The sequence below is a fragment of the Camelina sativa genome, chromosome 6, assembly GCF_030686135.1.
Source record: "Camelina sativa cultivar CO46 ecotype springtype chromosome 6, ASM3068613v1".
Classification (NCBI taxonomy): domain Eukaryota; kingdom Viridiplantae; phylum Streptophyta; class Magnoliopsida; order Brassicales; family Brassicaceae; genus Camelina; species Camelina sativa.
In genome coordinates this window covers 28,810,945-28,829,106 of record NC_141885.1, presented here as the reverse complement: position 1 = coordinate 28,829,106, position 18,162 = coordinate 28,810,945, and the positions used below count along the sequence as shown (strand labels likewise).

Sequence of the window (18,162 nt, the reverse complement as noted above, 5' to 3'; positions counted from 1 at the left end):
GCTTCTTGTCTGGTCCTTCTTAGACCTTGGATTCTTTTTTAAATAGAGTTTGATTCAAATATTCAGGCAAGGACATCAAATAAAGAAGACAGAGAGGTCGACAGTGTAGAGCTCTTGCAACAGTAATTCTCATGTAGATTCAGTTTTGCCCCTTCTCTGATTTGAGTGTATTGTACAAATGGTGAGCTGTTTATATACAGTCTAAAGAGAAAGCTAATAACACTATTGTTTTCTCTCCACTCTACATGAGCCTGTTTCAGATTAAAATACCTGCAGATTCTCATAAAATCCCCCCCTCCATGAATTTTGCAGAGAATTTCGACAAAATATATGCTTTGTTGTTTAACAACGACTTAACTACTACTGAATCACAGATTCATAAAAAGCCATCCTTTGTATTTAAACATAACATGTGGGTAATCTGAGGAACTATCATCCATGTGCATACTGAAACAATGAGGTTTTATAATAATGGTATATGATAGTGACTATTGTATATCTATCCTATGCATAGATACATAAACTAAAATGTGGATTCTGGAGAAAGCAAAAGGAGATGAAAATAGAAGAGTGGTGTCAAATCGTAAAGCACTGATGAAAGGAGTGAGAGATCCAGAAAGCATTATTACGTGGATTACATAAAACAGTTACAAAAAACAAAAGCAAAAAAAGTTATTTTCTTGGTGTTTAACAAATTTGACAAGTGTTTGTTTCAAGGGAAGTAGAGATTTAGGTTTAATATGATGTTTAGCGCTTCGTACTACTAATCCAGTGACTTTTATGACCATTTTGATTAATATTTGGGGTAGGGGAGGGGGGCATGTGATGTGGATCATGCTTGAGTTAGATCCGTACGGTAAAATAGTAGGTGTCTGATATTACCCGTCCAGACTCACAGTCCAGGGCTAAAGATTAGATAGATCCTTCCCTACATATAATACACACCACACCACATAAATATCATATACATTGTACATTTTTGCAAAACATCTGCTGCATTATTGCCAAGTGTAGTACAATTTCTTAACGTTTGAAAACTTTGACCTTATTCTTTTCTTTTTTGTACTTCTTACAAATTTACGTTTTATCTTTTTATTAACAAATCAATAATAATGATGATATAAATATGTTACTGCAATTCTTTTAATTAGTTGGTTTGCACTATAACAAAACATTGTACGGTTTAACTCGAAAACCCAGAAAAACAAAAAAAAGGCCAGAGAAAAAAACAAGTCTCTTTGAGTTGTTTCCGATGTTTTGTAGTATTAAGGTACAAATAACTATGATTTTGTCTGGAACAATTCAAACTATGAATAATAAAATTTCAGAGAAATTTTGAAAAAAAAAAAAAAAAGAAGACATGAATAATTGAAGACAGTAAATAGAGAGACATACTATGCCCACCACTTTTCATGAGCATTTTATATAAAAAAAAAAAAAATATCTAAAGAGGAAAGATGATTTGAAAATACTTGATAGATTAAAAAAAAAAATCAAAACTATTTTTGTGAACAGTTAAGAAACTATTGTGGGTGATTTTTGAACAGTTTGGACCAACTATTGTATTGTTATTGTCATGTGGTGTGCGTTGCGTTGTCTTTTGAACCAACCATCAAATTGGTCATCTTCTTACATCAAATCTTAAACATGACTTGGTTTTCGTAAACTAGCTAGTTTTCTTTGAAATTGATGTTTGCTTATACCTTGATCATTAGTTCTTCCTTACTGGCTTGAAGTAGTATCATGTGTATACGTATTTAGATTCAAATTATGAATTTTCAAACTAGTTGAATGTGAAATGTCGATCCCTGTCTTACTATTTATGATACTTACTTCGGTCTCATCTTATTTCCTATATATGAGAAACATCTTCATTTACAATAGACATACAAAATCACTTCCTTTTTTAGTATACATTTTCACATAGACTATGAAAAATACCACATGATTAGATTTAGAAAGTAACACCGTAATACTGTACATATATTTAGAGAAGGACAGAGACATAAAACAGGAAAACCGCTCCACAGAACCTGAGAGATTCGAGGAGCTAACGTATCCACGAGACTACCCACCAGGCCACCAACAAAGACAAGTCCCTAAAAAAAAATTTGTTCGAACAGAAGTGTTTTAATAAAGGAAGAAACATGTGTGTATGGCCCCTTTACAAAACCTATCAAGTACTCTTTTTAATTTGTGTCTTCTCTTTTCTCTTCCCAATCTCTCATGTCTTTGAGTCCCTACCTCTTTGTCTCTCACGTCCCCACACGTGTCACTTTCAATCACTTCCATTTATAATTGCATCTCTCTCTTTCTCTCTCTCTATCACTCACAGTCTCACACACTCAAAAACCTATTCGTATTCTTTACTAGCTTTCTTCTAAGTCTTCACTCTTTTATCATACCTTGTTTAGATTCTGATTGTTCACGTGTCTCTGTCTTGTCTTGTCCCAAATCCTTAAACATTTTCACTTAAAACTCGTTAAAAGCTTAAACCTTTTCCCTAAGTTTCTCTTTTGGGGTTTATGCTCCTCGATGATGATCTAATGTCACTTTTTACGCTCTCTTCTCAAAGATTCTAAATAAACATTGCATCTCTCAACTCCTTTGCATTGGAGAAATAAAACTAACGAAAGAACTTTTGTGAATTCTCAGTATAATATCACCAAGAAAGAAACACACACTCTTTGTCTCTCTCTCTCTCTCCTCTCTCTTACACCAAAACCTATGACGATGAAGAGAGCTTTACCATCTCCTTCCTCACTGCTCTTCTTTCTCCTGATAACATCACTCTTCCCCTGTCAAGGAAACAGAGTCTCTGCCTCAATGCCTTCATCTGAGTCAGAAACTCTCTTCAAGATCATGGAGTCAATGTCGTCTGATCAACAATGGCGTCAGTCACACCCAAACCCTTGCGCACCTGGCTCATCTTGGCCAGGCATTGAGTGCAAAACCGGTCCAGACCACTTGTCACACGTCTCTCGACTCGATTTCGGCTCTGCTCCAAACCCTTCTTGTAAACCCTCTGCTTCTTTCCCTTCTTCAATCTTCTCTCTCCCTTTTCTTCAATCAGTCTTCTTCTTCAACTGCTTCACTCACTTCCCAACCACAATCATCTTCCCTATTAAGCTCCTCCCCAACTCCTCTCTTCAACAGCTTAGCCTCAGATCAAACCCTTCTCTCTCAGGCCAAATCCCTCCTCGCATCTCTACTCTCAAATCTTTACAAATCCTCACCCTCTCGCAAAACCGGTTAACCGGAGATATCCCTCCGGCGGTTTTCTCACTGAAAAGCCTCGTACATCTCGATCTCAGCTACAACAAGCTCACAGGTAAAATTCCTCTGCAACTGGGGAATCTCAATAGCCTCGTCGGCTTAGATTTAAGCTACAATTCGTTAACCGGTACAATCCCTCCAACGATCTCGCAACTGAGTATGCTTCAGAAACTCGACCTGAGCTCGAACTCTCTCTTCGGAAGAATCCCAGAAGGAGTAGAAAAGCTTCGTTCTTTATCATTCATGGCGTTAAGCAAAAACAAACTCAAAGGAGCTTTTCCAAAAGGAATCTCGAAACTTCAGAGTTTGCAGTACTTCATAATGGATAACAACCCAATGTCCGTTGCTCTCCCCGTTGAGTTAGGGTTCCTACCTAAACTCCAAGAGCTCCAACTCGAGAATTCAGGATACTCCGGCGTGATCCCGGATAGTTACACCAAGCTCATGAACCTTAGCTCGTTGTCTCTGGCTAACAACAGAGTAACCGGGGAGATCCCATCTGGGTTTGAGTCTTTGCCTCACGTTTTCCATCTGAACCTCAGCAGGAACTTACTGATCGGCGTCGTGCCGTTCGACTCGAGTTTCCTAAGACGGTTGAGTAAAAATTTGGATTTGAGCGGGAACAGAGGGTTGTGTCTGAAGCCAGAGGATGAGTTCAGTGTCGTTAAGACTGGAGTTGATGTCTGCGGGAAGAATATTACTAGTGGTGGAGCTGGAGCGTTGATGCAGCATCCAAAGAAGAAATCACAAGCTACTTCCTCTCGGTATTATAGATCTTGTTTCTTCTCAAGTGCTCTGTTTCAGTTTGCTCTGTTTCTGGGGTTACATCAACGATTGGTTCTCTAAGGAGAGATAAAAGACAAAACGAAGAAAAAAAAAACAGAGAATAAATATTTGTATCAAATCCCTAAGAAAAAAGAGATTAGTGTTTGTTCCCAAAGTAGACGATGATTTCTAGGGAAATAAATTTATTATTAGTAGTCGATTTTGATGTGTATTAGTTTTCTATTTAAGCAATGTACCTTAATGTTATTATTGTTGTTTTTTTTTTTTTTTAATAATACTGTACTAGTAGGACTAGTATTTTATTTTCTTTCAGATTTTTGAATATGGATTGTACTAAAAAAAAAAAAAAAAAAACTTCGAGTCCATTATGAGTTTTAGGTGTAAATATGGATAGTGAACAACTTCATAGCTGTGTGTATAAATACGTGTTTGTATACAAATGGAAAATAACAAATGAAGACAATGTTTTGTTGTTTTCGATTGAGTTTGAGTAAAGTTTATTATAATAGATAGAGAAGAGCATTGAACAAAAAAAATAAAGGAGCAGTTTGGGATAAAGAGTGTCCAGTGGAAGAAGAAGTGATAAAACGACACAAACCTGATTCAGTCTGACCATGATGCAACTAAATTTTAAGAGCTAGAAAATTACAAGTAATCTTTTAAAATTTGGATTTCAAACAACCAAACCAAACCATCTTAAATTTGTTTTAAAGCGATTAACTCTCATTTAACTTAATTTTGTTTTATACTCTCAGCTGCTATCATTATGTAGGACCCTATATATCGCAGAGCGTCATGGTAGTACTTCACGTTAGGACTCCCTCTGATCGTATCGTATCTAATGAGAAAAAAAAGAAAAAAAGATGATTGATTAAACAAATTTTGGGTACATTAATAATCTTCTTTTGTTTTCTTTATCGTACACATCTTTCGGATGTGATGTGACTAATGATAGGTTAAAGTTTTAAACATATTTTAACATGATAAACACCATATATATATAGGGGAAACTAGAAGAAAATAATATATATATATATTTGTCAGTCATCTGTCTAAATCCAACTACTTTCTTTTTTTTTTCTCATGTTTTTTCTTACTGCATGCGAATTATATTGCATTACCATTGCCTCTCTCACACATTTCCTCTGTCAATATTTCTTATTTATAATTTTTTTAGCGTGAAAAAGACTTTGTTTATATTTTATAAAATATTACATATCAGTAAAATCTAATTTTCAAAATGGCGATGCTTGAATAACTAAAAATACAAGAGATGTAAATTGTGTTATTGTAAATCCTATATAAAAGTAGGAGTGAACTTCATTCATTGAGATCTTTCAGATGTACATGTAAAAAAGTTCACACATTGAAAGAGATATGATTGAGTGATATTAGTAAATAGTATGGTGGTCTTCGAATTGTATCAATCAGTAAGAAAAGAAAAAACAAGAAGAGTGTAACGTAACGTTCCTTATAATTTCATGTGTTGAAAACGGAAGGAGAGGGAAAGAAAGATCTAATCCTATCTATCACTCTCAGATTCAGAGCCTCACGTGGGGGAGGAGAACCAACTTTAGAATTCCATTTTTAGGTACGAATGAAACTATTCGACCCATCGCTTTTAACATCTCATTTATTATACCTTTCACTCTCACGTTTCTCACCACCATTAAAAACCAAAAGCTAACTAGAGCTACATATATTCCCCATCGTAAACTTAGTAGTATAAGATTAATAGCCTACCTAGTACACTAATTAACGTAAATTATACAAAACATTATTACCATATCTTTGGCAACTATTATTTTGTATATCGGACTACTATTAATAGATAGAAAGAACATCCATAAAATCATGATTTGTCTTTTGAACTTGTACCGTTGTACGCAATATCATAGTTCACCATCTTGGTTTAGACTGTAGTTCTAGTCATTTTTATTGTGATTACAGTTATAGTTGATCGCTCTGTTTTGAAACTAGAACTTAACTGGTAATGAAATGTTTGGTTTGGTTCCAATGGTAAATGAGTAAAGAAGCTAATAAGAAAATAAAGGCGAACCGTGTCAACTAAAAAAATAGGCCGAAAGAAACACTTTTAGATACTATTGGGCCGAAAGATGCTTATCCATAAAGCCCATAATCAATCAGGATTTAGCAAATCGAGGTAAGCAATTGAGACTCTTTTTTAAGATAATGCTGATGATGAGTGTGGGTCCCCATATTAATTCTGACAAGATTAGAGATACAGAGGATCAATCCAAGTTGGGTCAATCGAGGGTAGTCTCCGGTGTCTTTCGACCGTTCGATATTAGCATATCCGTTAGATCATATACATGTGGACACTAGTCAAATACTCCTGCCCTCAGGGGATCGAGACACGTGTTGTTGTTATTTAACGAAGAGTAGAAGAAACAAATGGTTTGCTTCTTCGCTCCCTTTCTTCTACTCTTCTTTGAAATTTTGATTTTTTTGTTTTTTGTTTTGGTTTGAAATCGTTGATTAATGGAATTATCAGATAGAGTTAGAGCTCGACTAGCTGTTCTCTCAGCTCATTTGACTGAAGGAAAACAGGATTCTCCGGCGATCGAGCGATATTGCACGTCGGCGGATACGAGTGTCGCCGCCGCACCCCATGGATCACTTAAAGGAAGCCTGACGATCGTAGACGAACGTACCGGGAAGAAATACAAAGTTCCGGTCTCAGAGGATGGTACTGTTAAAGCCGTTGATCTCAAAAAGGTATTGTTTCTCTAAAACAAATTCATAATAAGTAGAAAGTTTTTTTTTTTTATTGGGTTTGAATTGAATGATGGAATCAAGCGTAATGGAAAAAAGTTGTTAGATTTATAAAATTTTTGTTGTTTTTGAGTTTTGATTCTGTGCTGAGAATTTGGTCTGTTTGCGTGACAGATAGCGACGGGGAAGGAAGATAAGGGGCTTAAATTATACGACCCTGGTTACTTGAACACGGCACCTGTTCGCTCTTCGATATCTTACATCGATGGAGATGAAGGTATCCTCCGTTATCGTGGCTACCCTATTGAGGAAATGGCTGAGAACAGCACTTTTCTGGAGGTTGCTTATCTTCTCAGTAAGTGGATTAGATAATATTGTTTCCAGCTTTGCTAACTTAATTTCCTAGTATTGCTGCTTTGATTTCCGTTTTAGAGCAAAACTATGTCACTGACCACAATTTCAAGTGTTGGATAGGATCGAATTAGATTTTGATGAAAAGCTTCCTCCTTTACTATCTATTTTTTTTGTCAGTGTATGGGAATCTGCCCTCTGAAAGTCAACTATCTGATTGGGAGTTTGCAGTTTCTCAGCATTCAGCTGTGCCACAAGGAGTATTAGTAAGTCTCTCTACTCCTTGGTATATGAATTTCAATTTCCATGTATCAATTGTTTCAGGACTTTAGACTTAACTGTTCTGTGCTTGTTATTGTCATTGTCTGTTCAATCCTCAAGATGTTTATGTACATGTTTTTAAAAAGGTTTTGTGCTCTATGCAAATCTATCAAACAATATATTTCTCATATCTTACTCCAGTTACTTGATAACTTTTTGTGCAGGACATTATACAGTCCATGCCTCATGATGCACACCCAATGGGAGTTCTCGTGAGTGCAATGAGTGCGCTTTCCATCTTTCATCCTGATGCAAATCCTGCTCTTAGGGTAGGTTTCCTTGTCACTCAATAGTGGATTTAGCTCTTTTGAAATTGTCCGGATAAACATGTTGACTAATACTCTACTGGGTGCAGGGCCAGGATATTTACGATTCAAAACAAGTTAGAGATAAACAAATTATTCGCATTATTGGAAAGGTATATTTTGTTATCAGTGGTTACCTTATTTCTTCCTGTATATATTGTGTCAATCGCTCTAGTCACGCATATAACATATATGGACTGTATTTCCTGGAGGTCTGAAAGAAGAAGCTACAATCTATGCAACTAAACGTGTTTGAAATTTGCAGGCACCAACAATTGCAGCAGCTGCTTATTTGAGGATGGCAGGGAGGCCTCCTGTTCTTCCTTCAGGCAACCTTTCTTATGCAGAGAATTTCCTCTATATGCTGGATTCCCTGTATGTCTACACTATCTTCTTGAATTAGTTAGAAACTCAACTTTAAGTTTCTTTTTTTGGATGATCGCTTGACGCTTCTGAGCACTGGAAGCTTAGTTGTTTGTTACTGTACATGACTTGCAGCGTGCCCTTAACACACTTTTTATTTTCTGTTTCTTACAGGGGAAATAGATCATATAAACCTAATCCTCGGCTGGCTCGGGTTTTAGACATCCTCTTCATACTGCATGCTGAGCATGAAATGAACTGCTCCACTGCTGCTGCTCGACATCTGGCCTCTAGGTACTCTTTGGTTTGACTCTTAGTAACCTGGATAGGAGATAGATATACTGATTAGGAAATGTCTTCTTGTAGCGGTGTTGATGTGTACACTGCTGTTGCTGGAGCTGTGGGAGCGCTTTACGGTCCACTTCATGGTGGTGCAAACGAGGTATGCTATTTATTCTTATGTCATATGTTACATCTTCTGATGTATTTGCATGCTCCATGGTATTTGAAATTCATGTATTTGGTTCCATTAGGCTGTGCTTAAAATGTTGGCAGAGATTGGGACTGTTGAAAATATTCCAGAGTTCATCGAGGGTGTGAAAAACAGGTAAACTCAATTTTTGAAACTATATGTTTCTGTTTTCTGGATTTGTGACCAGTCTTTTCATTAATATTCTCATCTCTTTGACATCTTAGGAAGAGGAAGATGTCTGGTTTTGGACACCGTGTGTACAAAAACTATGACCCTCGAGCTAAAGTCATCAAGAACCTGGCTGATGAAGTATTTTCCATTGTTGGAAAGGATCCACTAATTGAGGTACGCTATGTCCGAGAAGTTCAAGGTTATACAGAAACTTGATGCACACCTTTTCCATCGAAGTGTAATTTTTCATGTTTCCTTAAAGTGAATTTGTTTGATTCTGGTGTCTGCAGGTTGCTGTTGCACTTGAGAAGGCAGCTCTCTCTGACGATTACTTTGTTAAGAGAAAGCTTTATCCAAATGTTGATTTCTACTCTGGATTAATATACAGGTAAAAGTTTGAATGCGTTGCAGTGTTTATCTCTTCCTGTCAAATTCATCTAAATATGCTATCTTTCACCATTAAAATAGGGCAATGGGATTTCCACCAGAGTTCTTCACGGTCTTATTCGCGATTCCTCGCATGGCTGGATACTTGTCCCATTGGAAAGAGTCGTTGGATGATCCTGACACCAAGATCATGAGACCACAACAGGTAGTTAGCCTCTTCCCAAGAATAATAAGAGGAAGATGTTTGTTCGGATCAATTTGATTGAAATGTTGAATGTTGAAGGTGTACACGGGCGTGTGGCTGAGGCATTACACACCAGTGAGAGAGAGAATGATGACGGATGAGTCGAAGGAGTCAGACAAATTGGGTCAAGTCTCGACTTCAAATGCAACAAGAAGACGTTTGGCTGGAACTTCAGATTAGGCGTAGGCCCTTTTAGGGTCCATATACTATATACATCAACCAGACCGCAAAGAATAAAAGAGATTGGATTATCTATTAGCTTTTGAATAAAAGAGATTGGATTATCTATAGCCAAAAGCTAAGAAAGTCTCCAGTCTTGATTTGATCTTTCTTTTAAGTGAAGATTTCTCATACTGTAGGCACAATAAAACATATATTTGCTTCAATCCATCCTTGATGGTGTGTTTATTCGCCTTGTTTGCATTATAATCAGAATGTGTTTATCGTATAAAAAGATTTGCATTCTACAAGGACTTTTGTTGTGAAAATTTCTTGGCCAAAGCAACAAGTAGAAAACAAAGCATTTAAATAGGGTATCGTCAAGCTACAAAGTTTCAAAATTCGGAATTCTTGAAACTTGGAGCAGCCATGTAAATGATACACTTAAAGAAAAAATGATCTGTAAACAAAGCTTTATATGTTTTTTTGTCTGGAGGCTGCATTTTTCGAAGTTGAAGGAGCAGTTCCAGGAACGCTGTTCATCTTCCTTGGAGGTAGCCTTTGTCCACCAGAAGGGATGCTTCTTGAAATTGGAGGCGAATTTACGGTTAAGCCAGTCCTCTTTGGAGCAGAAATACTAGACAAGACATGATCCGTCAAACTGATCAAGTTTCGAGGATAAAGAATGTGGATCAATATAGATATAGAGATACTGAGTTCATATTTACCTGAAACTCTTTTGAATCGTGTTCCTTTTAGTTTCAGTAAGATTTCGTCCACCATAAGGAATGCTTCTCGAAGTTGAAGGCGCATTCGCAGATAAGCCAGTCCTCTTTGGAGTAGGAACACTAGACAAAAAATGATTCATCAAACCGATCAAGTTTGGGGAATAAATATTGTAGATCAATATAGATAAATAGATGCTGCTGAGGAGATGATACCTGGAACTCTTATGAATCGTGTTCCTTTTAATGGCAGTAAGATTTTTCACTTCTTGGCTGTATAATCAAAACCATCGGAAACTTTGAATTCAGAAATAGATTGTTGCTAGAAACCTTACAAGTAAACCTTGTAATTGCGCATTTTTGAAGTGTACCTCTTCAACAGATCTATTTTTGCCTTTTTCATGATATTGCTCTTCACATGCCCAAGATTGTAACCTGATGCAGTATTACCTGCAACGAATCGTTCAATATAACCGTTACAAAACCCTGAGGGACGAAACCAATATATGCATGGAGCATTTGCATAATGTTTTTTCAAGACCTGACAAGATGCTGCAAAATAATCATATAGATTAAAAAGGAATTACCCCAAAATGGTCTCTTGCTTGGAGGAGCTTTGGAGCAGACCTTAGTTTGTCGACTTTGTTTTCCTGACAAAAAAATAATTTTAAAACGATTACAAGGGAAAGGAAGAAGAATAAATTTTGGTCTAAGAACATGCTTCTCATTATTGATCTAACAGCCATAGATGAAAAGACATATTCGTAAAAATATCATACTTTCATCTTCGTTCTTGTAACGTTGTTTCAGTCGATCAACAACTTCCTTTTCCTTCTCTTGCACGCTTATAACCTTAGCCTGCACGAAACCATATGCATATATCTTATAATTCAACACCACTTATATATGTATCTACATCAAAACCTGAAAAATAAACCAAACCTCATATAAATCCCTCCATTTGAAATTAACTTTATTCCGCTTCATCCCCTCCATAGTGTCATTCAAGGCCTCTTCACCAAAGTGCTTCTCATAGAATCCCTTCCAAAAATTATCGGTGACTGGACTAAGATCTGTGTCCTAGCAAAACAAAAAAAAAAAGACAAGGAAAAAGCATAAATTAAGATGGAGAAACCTTCAAAACATACAAGAGATAAATCGAGCCATATGGTCAGTGAGAATCAAAAGCTTATTACTTGAGTAGAATCCTCAATGTGCTTCAGCTGTTCCAGTGTACAGTGTTGCATAATCTGTTCAAGGAGATGAAGATCAACTCCACCAACATATCCAATGTACTTTACATTATCAATGGCTTTCCTAACGCAAAGATCAACAAGCGAAGGTGGTTTCCTGGTATGCCCCTCAAACAACATCGCAGCCTTCCCAAAACCTACAACAAGAAACACACTTTCAATATGATTTCACAAGAAGACACCTGTAGACTATATATATATATATATATCACTTAAGGTACAAGATACAGAATTCATCAGCTTATAAGAAACTTGATAAGGACAAAGTCTGAAACTTTCCTCAAATATAATGTGAAAACGTCATCTAGATAACACAAAAACCTGCTTTAATCATTCAAGCAAGTTCCTTTATACCAAAAAAGGCCATCCATCATAACTCAAAAGAAGGATCTTCATAAACTGAGAGCTACATCTATCCAAATCTAAATTCAAAGGATTTTGATAAATTGAGATGATCCAATCAATCAAATACCTTCCAATCAATCAAATACCTCAAGTAGAATTCACAATTGAATCAATCCATCAACAAATCGAAAACACTAGATTAGATGCAGAGGATGAGTTTTACCAATAAAAATCAAACAGGGAGCTGAATCGAAAATTGACCCAGGAAGGAATGAAGGAGACAGATCCAAAGAATCTCTTCGACGATCGGAGAAACCCCTTTTTGTCTTCCCGGTAGAATGATGATAGCGGTAAACAGACGCCGGAGTTTTCTGAGTTTGTTCAATCGTATGTGTATACCCACCCACACCACAACGACGATGATGATGAGTTGAAAACAATTGGCTAACGCTATTATTTTAAACGTGCGTTTCAAAATCACGATTGTAGGTCTTGGTTTATTTACAAACACGCGCCATCTTCACCGGTTTCACGTGACGACGTCGTTTAATGTACAGGATACATAAAACCGAACCAAATCGAACTAAGTTAACCAACCGAATATTACAACAAACTATAGGTTAATTCTTATACCGAATCATACATAACCGAACTAAACAAATCAAAATTCAATTACATAAATACAATCTAATTTATACAATCGAATTTTATTTCGGTTTGATTCGTTTCAGGTTTGGTTTGACTTTGATCTGTTTCCCAAAAAACTGGAATCGAACCAAACCGGAGAGAAACAAACGGACAGGACTCACTGATGAGAGAGCTTTTAAAAGATTTGGGCAAACTCTCTGTTTCAACGGAGATTAAAGGAATCATTTTTAATGGACGCATTGGGAGGTTGCGGCGGCGCTGGTGGTTTTTGGGGATGGAATGGATTCGATCAACGGAGAAAGAAGAAACCTTCCGGCGATAGAGGCAAGCAAAGGAATTCTGGATCTTCGGATTCCGTCGACGTGAGCAGAAACGCCGGCGGTTATCGGTTTCCTTTGAAGCAAGCTGTGACGGCCGGCGCACTCACTTTCACCGGTGACACGATTGCTCAGCTATCTGGGAGATGGAAAAAGAGAACCGCTCTTAAACAATCATCTTCTGAGCTTGACGAGGTTCGTCTCACGAAGTTTTAGTGAGTATGATTTAGTGATACACCTTAAAAATGAAATTGGATCTTTTGTATAACCAAAAATGTTTGTGAGTATGTTTGATTAGTGTGTAGTGTGTACAGTCTCTTTATTAAGTTATGTTTGATTTGTGTTATTGTTGTTTGGGGTAGTTCATATTTACTCTCTTGCAAAATGTGTTTTCGTACATTGGTTGGAAACTTGGCTTGTGACTAAAGGATTTGTGATTGGATCGTTTTACTTAGGGGGAGTTGTGGAACATTTTCTCAGAACATGACTGGATTCGTGCACTGCGGATGAGTTCTTACGGGTTTCTCTTATATGGCCCTGGCTCGTATGCATGGTATCAATTCCTTGATCATTCTTTGCCTAAACCAACTGCCACAAATCTAGTGCTTAAGGTACTATTACCTCTGAGATTTGTTTTGTTAATCGTACTTAGGACATGTTGTGATACAGTGTTGACTGCTTATACTGATCCCCTGTTAGGTTCTGCTTAACCAAGTGATACTCGGTCCATCTGTGATTGCTGTTATATTTGCTTGGAACAACTTGTGGCTGGGAAAGCTCTCTGAGCTGGGAAACAAGTATCAGAAAGATGCTCTTCCAACGCTTCTTTATGGTGAGTTACCAATTATAGAGAGTTAAAGTTTTACCATTACATAGAATTGTTCGTATATTTACTCGTCTTGGGATTTCTGCAGGATTTCGCTTCTGGGTTCCCGTTAGCATACTTAACTTTTGGTATGGCTCTCTTTCTCTATCATTATATCACTTGCATTTGTAGGGTCTTTATATAGATGTATAATAGGATCAGTGTGGTACTTGGAATTAGCATTTTACATTGAGGTCTGATGAAAGGTGAAATTTACAGGGTAGTTCCGCTTCAAGCTCGTGTAGCTTTCATGTCCATGGGGTCGGTGTTTTGGAACTTCTACTTATCTTCAACCATGAGCAAGTAGATACATAATATATTTGTATTCTTCAGCCTCACAGAGTGATAATATTTCATTCTGAAAGTTTTCAATACCAACCAAAGTAAGTCAATCCCGCAGCTCTTTCTCTACCGTTTCAACTTCGTATTCTAGTTGTCTTGATAGTAATCTGACAGCCCTTCATGTGATCTGTTTTGAACTTACGTTGCAGGCCGACGCGGAACCTCATCAAGATGCAGTTTAAAATCTCTGTCAAACTCTCTTAGGTCTTTACGGTTTTTAAGAGAAAGATAGGTTTCAGATTGTTAAATGTATTTCTGTTTAGAAAGTTTATTGTTGTTGTTATACCTCTCTTGCATCTTACAATGACGATTTTGATGTTATAACTGGTTTACAAACACCTGCCGTAATTTAAGCAAAAAAGAAAAGAAAAGAATATAGGTCGCAAATATATATGTTTTGTTTATATCAGAAGATATACATCAATAGGCAAAACTATCGATTTCAACATTATCCCATCTTTAATTTTTCTTATAAAAGTTTTTTTTTCCTCTTTTTTTTTTTTTTTTTTTTGTTTATAAAAGCACAAGTAAAATTCTACAATACCTGAATGAATAGTATAACAATGACAAACATAGAGAATGACCTAGAAGAGCGTCTGCCCCTGAAAAAACGACTTTGTCGTCGTTTCAAGCCAGAAAGTCAATACGTCGTCCATGTAGAGCCACAACAACAAGTAGAAGAGGAAGAGCTTGAAGCGAAGCGAGAGCTGCCCGAGAGGTTAAAGAGGAAGATAATGGAGATGGAAGGCACGGAGGAGACTTAATAATGGAAAAGCCATTGACTAAGACCGACGTGGATGGAGGTGAGTCGCGTTTGTCTATTCCCATGAGTAAGTGTCAAAACAGAGAATTGCTCTGAATGTTTTCTTGTATCCATATCAAACGTTTAGAGTACAATATATAGGCTAGCAATAGCTTGAGCCTTAAGTAAATAAATAAGATCAAATCTAACAAATATTGGTAATCCTAATCTTCCCAATATTTGTATATATCTTCTCCTATTACTCCCCCTCAAGATGGCGAGTGTGGATATCCCGAACTCCCATCTTGCCAAGTAGATAAATGAACTGAGCCCGTCCTAATGCCTTTGTCAAGAAGTCGGCGACTTGTTCCTTAGTGGCGACAGACACAGGAGTAAGTTCACCCGATTGAAATGCATCACGGATGATATGACAGTCATTCTCTATGTGCTTCGTGCGTTCGTGAAAGACTGGATTCTTCAAAATCTTGATAGCTGCCTCATTGTCACAGTAAAAAGAAACCGGATCCGGATGACGAATGTGAAAGACAGGAAGCAACTCCATGAGCCATTGTATCTCGGAGTAGGTAAAAGACATCGACCTGTATTCAGCTTCAGCGGAGGAACGAGATACAGTCTTCTGTTTCTTAGTTTTCCAGGACACCGGAGAATCCCCCAAAAGGACAACATAACCAGTGATAGAGCGCCTAGTGAGTGGACACGCCGAGTAAGCAGCATCACAATAAGCATTAACATGAAGATCCTTATTGGAACTGAGGAAAATGCCTTGGCCAAGAGTTCCCTTAAGGTACTTGACAACACGAACCACATCAAACCAATGACGTGCACGAGATTTAGCAAGGAACTGAGCAAGTAGATGAACAGCATAACTCAAATCCGGACGAGTAACGGACAAATAAACGAGGCGACCCACTAGACGGCGATAACGAGACGGATTGTCAAACAAGGGACCGTTGTCACGAGCTAGATTATGATTCTGTTCCAAAGGAGTATCATAAGGGCAACAACCAGTCAGACCACACTCAGCAACAATATCCAATGCATATTTCCGTTGACAAACAGAAATCCCATCATTGTTGCGGGAGATTTCCAATCCAAGAAAATACTTTAGCTCCCCGAGATCCTTCATAAGGAAACAATCACTGAGATATGCTTTAAATTTCATGATAAGAGCAGAATCATTCCCACCGATGATCAAATCGTCGACATAGACAAGCACATAGAGACACGACGAACCATGATGATAAGAGAACAAAGAGTAGTCTTTCTTATTTTGAACAAAACCAAACTTGAGCAAAGAATCAGAAAGTTTGGCAAACCAACAACGCGGAGCTTGCTTAAGGCCGTAAAGAGATTTGCGCAGACGACAAACTTTGTTTGGATCGCTCGAAGTATAACCAGGAGGAAGTTTCATATAAACCTCTTCCTCGAGATCACCATGAAGGAAGGCATTATTAACGTCCATTTGATATAATTCCCAGTTATTAGCAGCAACACACTTGAGGAAGACACGCATAGTAGTCATCTTGACAACCGGAGCAAAGGTTTCGTCGTAGTCGGAGCCTTCTTTTTGTCGATTGCCACAGACAACCAAACGGGATTTGTGTCGTTCTAAGGTGCCATCAGAGCGCAATTTAACTTTAAAAACCCATTTGCAATCAATGGCACGTTTACCAGGAGGTAAATCCGTGACATCCCACGTTCGAAGTTGTTCCAAAGCGGTAATCTCAGCCTTGGAAGACAAACGCCAATGCTCATGTTTCATTGCCTCTTTAAAAGTCCGGGGTTCTGTATAGAGATCAACAACAGCCAAAAAAGCTTTGTGCGAAACAGAGAATCTATCAAGAGTCATAAAAGCTGACAACGGATAGAGACACTTACTTGAGGACTTTGATAGAGTAGGAGAAACGGAGGGAGGAGGTTTATCATTGACGATGGCTGTGTTGGTGACATACGGTTCAAGACGTGTGGACGGTCTTTTTACACGGTGACCACGACCAAGTGCTTCATCTGCAACAGGCAGTGGTTCATGTTGTTCGGGGACAGTAGCAGGCAAAGACGGATCCGTATCAGGTACTACTGACGGTTCCGTAGAAGGCAATACCGACGGTGGAGGTGGCATAGGAGCAGGAGAAGGAGAAGTAGACTCCCCCTCAAGCACAACGTCCTCCGCCGGAACATCAACAAGACACGGCTCATGAGAAAGCACCGTAGTGTTTTGACGACCAAACATATCACTGGACGGAGAAGGATGTGAGGCCTCAAACGGAAAAACATTCTCGTAGAACTGAACATCTCTTGAAACAAATACAGCCTGTGTCTTGAGATCAAGGACAAGCCACCCCTTCTTACCAAAAGGGTAACCAAGAAATACACAACGAGAACTCCTTTCTGCAAACTTATCTCCGACTTTAGGCATTCTAGTTGCATAACAGAGACAACCAAAAATGCAAAGAGTAGAGTAATCAGGAGGTCGTTGGTATAAAAGTTCATACGGAGACTTGCCATTAAGAAGCAGAGAAGGCGTCCGATTGATCAGGAAACAGGCAGCCTGAATACTTTCTCCCCAATACTTGATAGGAAGATGCGATTGGAATAACAGAGCTCGTGCAATGTTGAGTATATGTCTATGTTTTCGCTCCACCCGTCCATTTTGTTGTGGTGTATAAACACATGATGTGTGATGAGTTATACCATGTTCAGCGAAATACGAACGCAAGGGTAAGAACTCAGTACCATTATCCGAACGAACTGTCTTAACCTTCTTCCCAAATTGTCTTTCAACCCATGAGACAAAATTCTTAACTACAGTGGTGACTGCAGATTTCTCACGCAACAATTGTGTCCACACGGCACGAGAAAAATCATCAACAATGGTAAGGAAGTATGTAGAACCACAAGTAGATTTCGTTTGATACGGACCCCAAACATCACAGTGAATCAAACTAAATAAATCATCAGCTTTATTAGAACTTTCAGAAAACGAGAAACGAGTCTGTTTTGCTCGACAACAAATATCACAACTTGCTTCTAAGTTACTAACACCAGTAGAAAAATTGCCAAAACCCGATAGTAAAGTGAGAACTTGAGACGAAGGATGCCCCATTCGCTTGTGCCACAAAGCACGATCATCTAGCTTCCCAATCCGGCATGCTTGAGGAATAACAGCACCAGCAAGATGATAAACCCCGTCCCGTGCTTCACCCGCACCAATCAAAGTCCTTGAAGTTTGGCCCTGAATCAAACAAAATTCTTTGGTAAATAACACAGAGCTAGCAATGTCATCAAGTAGTTGAGAGACGAAGATTAGAGTAATATGAAGTTCAGGAGCATAGA

General features: G+C 38.0%; 3 protein-coding genes and 1 pseudogene across 4 annotated transcripts; 3 read left to right on the top strand and 1 right to left on the bottom strand.

The window, feature by feature from the left end:
• Positions 1-2,115: 2,115 nt before the first annotated feature.
• On the top strand, positions 2,116-4,369 carry LOC104793207 (receptor like protein 29 pseudogene; annotated as a pseudogene). Its single transcript, XR_015559535.1, has one exon. The product of XR_015559535.1 is annotated as a receptor like protein 29 pseudogene (transcript).
• Positions 4,370-6,422: 2,053 nt separating this feature from the next.
• On the top strand, positions 6,423-9,866 carry LOC147943098 (citrate synthase 3, peroxisomal-like). Its single transcript, XM_087454002.1, has 13 exons — positions 6,423-6,801; positions 6,973-7,153; positions 7,330-7,415; positions 7,635-7,739; positions 7,826-7,888; positions 8,041-8,150; positions 8,313-8,432; positions 8,505-8,580; positions 8,672-8,745; positions 8,835-8,955; positions 9,072-9,169; positions 9,250-9,373; positions 9,452-9,866. The coding sequence occupies exons 1-13, from the start codon at positions 6,565-6,567 to the stop codon at positions 9,590-9,592; spliced, it is 1,536 nt and encodes a 511-aa protein (XP_087310128.1). The 5' UTR covers positions 6,423-6,564; the 3' UTR covers positions 9,593-9,866.
• Positions 9,867-9,886: 20 nt separating this feature from the next.
• On the bottom strand, positions 9,887-12,416 carry LOC147943097 (uncharacterized). Its single transcript, XM_087454003.1, has 9 exons — positions 12,118-12,416; positions 11,493-11,686; positions 11,239-11,376; positions 11,076-11,154; positions 10,884-10,946; positions 10,668-10,746; positions 10,513-10,569; positions 10,300-10,419; positions 9,887-10,208 (listed from the first exon to the last, which is right to left on the bottom strand). Exons 2-9 carry the CDS (start codon positions 11,667-11,669, stop codon positions 10,046-10,048), a joined length of 876 nt encoding a protein of 291 aa, XP_087310129.1. The 5' UTR covers positions 11,670-11,686; positions 12,118-12,416; the 3' UTR covers positions 9,887-10,045.
• A 152-nt stretch (positions 12,417-12,568) lies between these two features.
• On the top strand, positions 12,569-14,453 carry LOC147943096 (uncharacterized). The gene is made up of 6 exons (XM_087455479.1): positions 12,569-13,054; positions 13,315-13,470; positions 13,559-13,691; positions 13,774-13,813; positions 13,944-14,107; positions 14,216-14,453. The coding sequence occupies exons 1-5, from the start codon at positions 12,773-12,775 to the stop codon at positions 14,029-14,031; spliced, it is 699 nt and encodes a 232-aa protein (XP_087311605.1). The 5' UTR covers positions 12,569-12,772; the 3' UTR covers positions 14,032-14,107; positions 14,216-14,453.
• The last annotated feature ends 3,709 nt before the right edge of the window (positions 14,454-18,162 follow it).

Coding starts and splice junctions, on each gene's coding strand:
- LOC147943098 (XM_087454002.1), top strand. CDS start 6,565: ATGGAATTATCAGATAGAGTTAGAGCTCGACTAGCTGTTCTCTCAGCT. Junction 8,956..9,071: donor GAAAGGATCCACTAATTGAG/GTACGCTATGTC, acceptor TGGTGTCTGCAG/GTTGCTGTTGCACTTGAGAA. Junction 9,374..9,451: donor AGATCATGAGACCACAACAG/GTAGTTAGCCTC, acceptor TGAATGTTGAAG/GTGTACACGGGCGTGTGGCT.
- LOC147943097 (XM_087454003.1), bottom strand. CDS start 11,669: ATGTTGTTTGAGGGGCATACCAGGAAACCACCTTCGCTTGTTGATCTT. Junction 10,947..11,075: donor TTACAAGAACGAAGATGAAA/GTATGATATTTT, acceptor TTTTTTTGTCAG/GAAAACAAAGTCGACAAACT. Junction 10,420..10,512: donor ACGATTCATAAGAGTTCCAG/GTATCATCTCCT, acceptor TTTTTTGTCTAG/TGTTCCTACTCCAAAGAGGA.
- LOC147943096 (XM_087455479.1), top strand. CDS start 12,773: ATGGACGCATTGGGAGGTTGCGGCGGCGCTGGTGGTTTTTGGGGATGG. Junction 13,471..13,558: donor CCACAAATCTAGTGCTTAAG/GTACTATTACCT, acceptor ATCCCCTGTTAG/GTTCTGCTTAACCAAGTGAT. Junction 13,692..13,773: donor TCTTCCAACGCTTCTTTATG/GTGAGTTACCAA, acceptor GGATTTCTGCAG/GATTTCGCTTCTGGGTTCCC.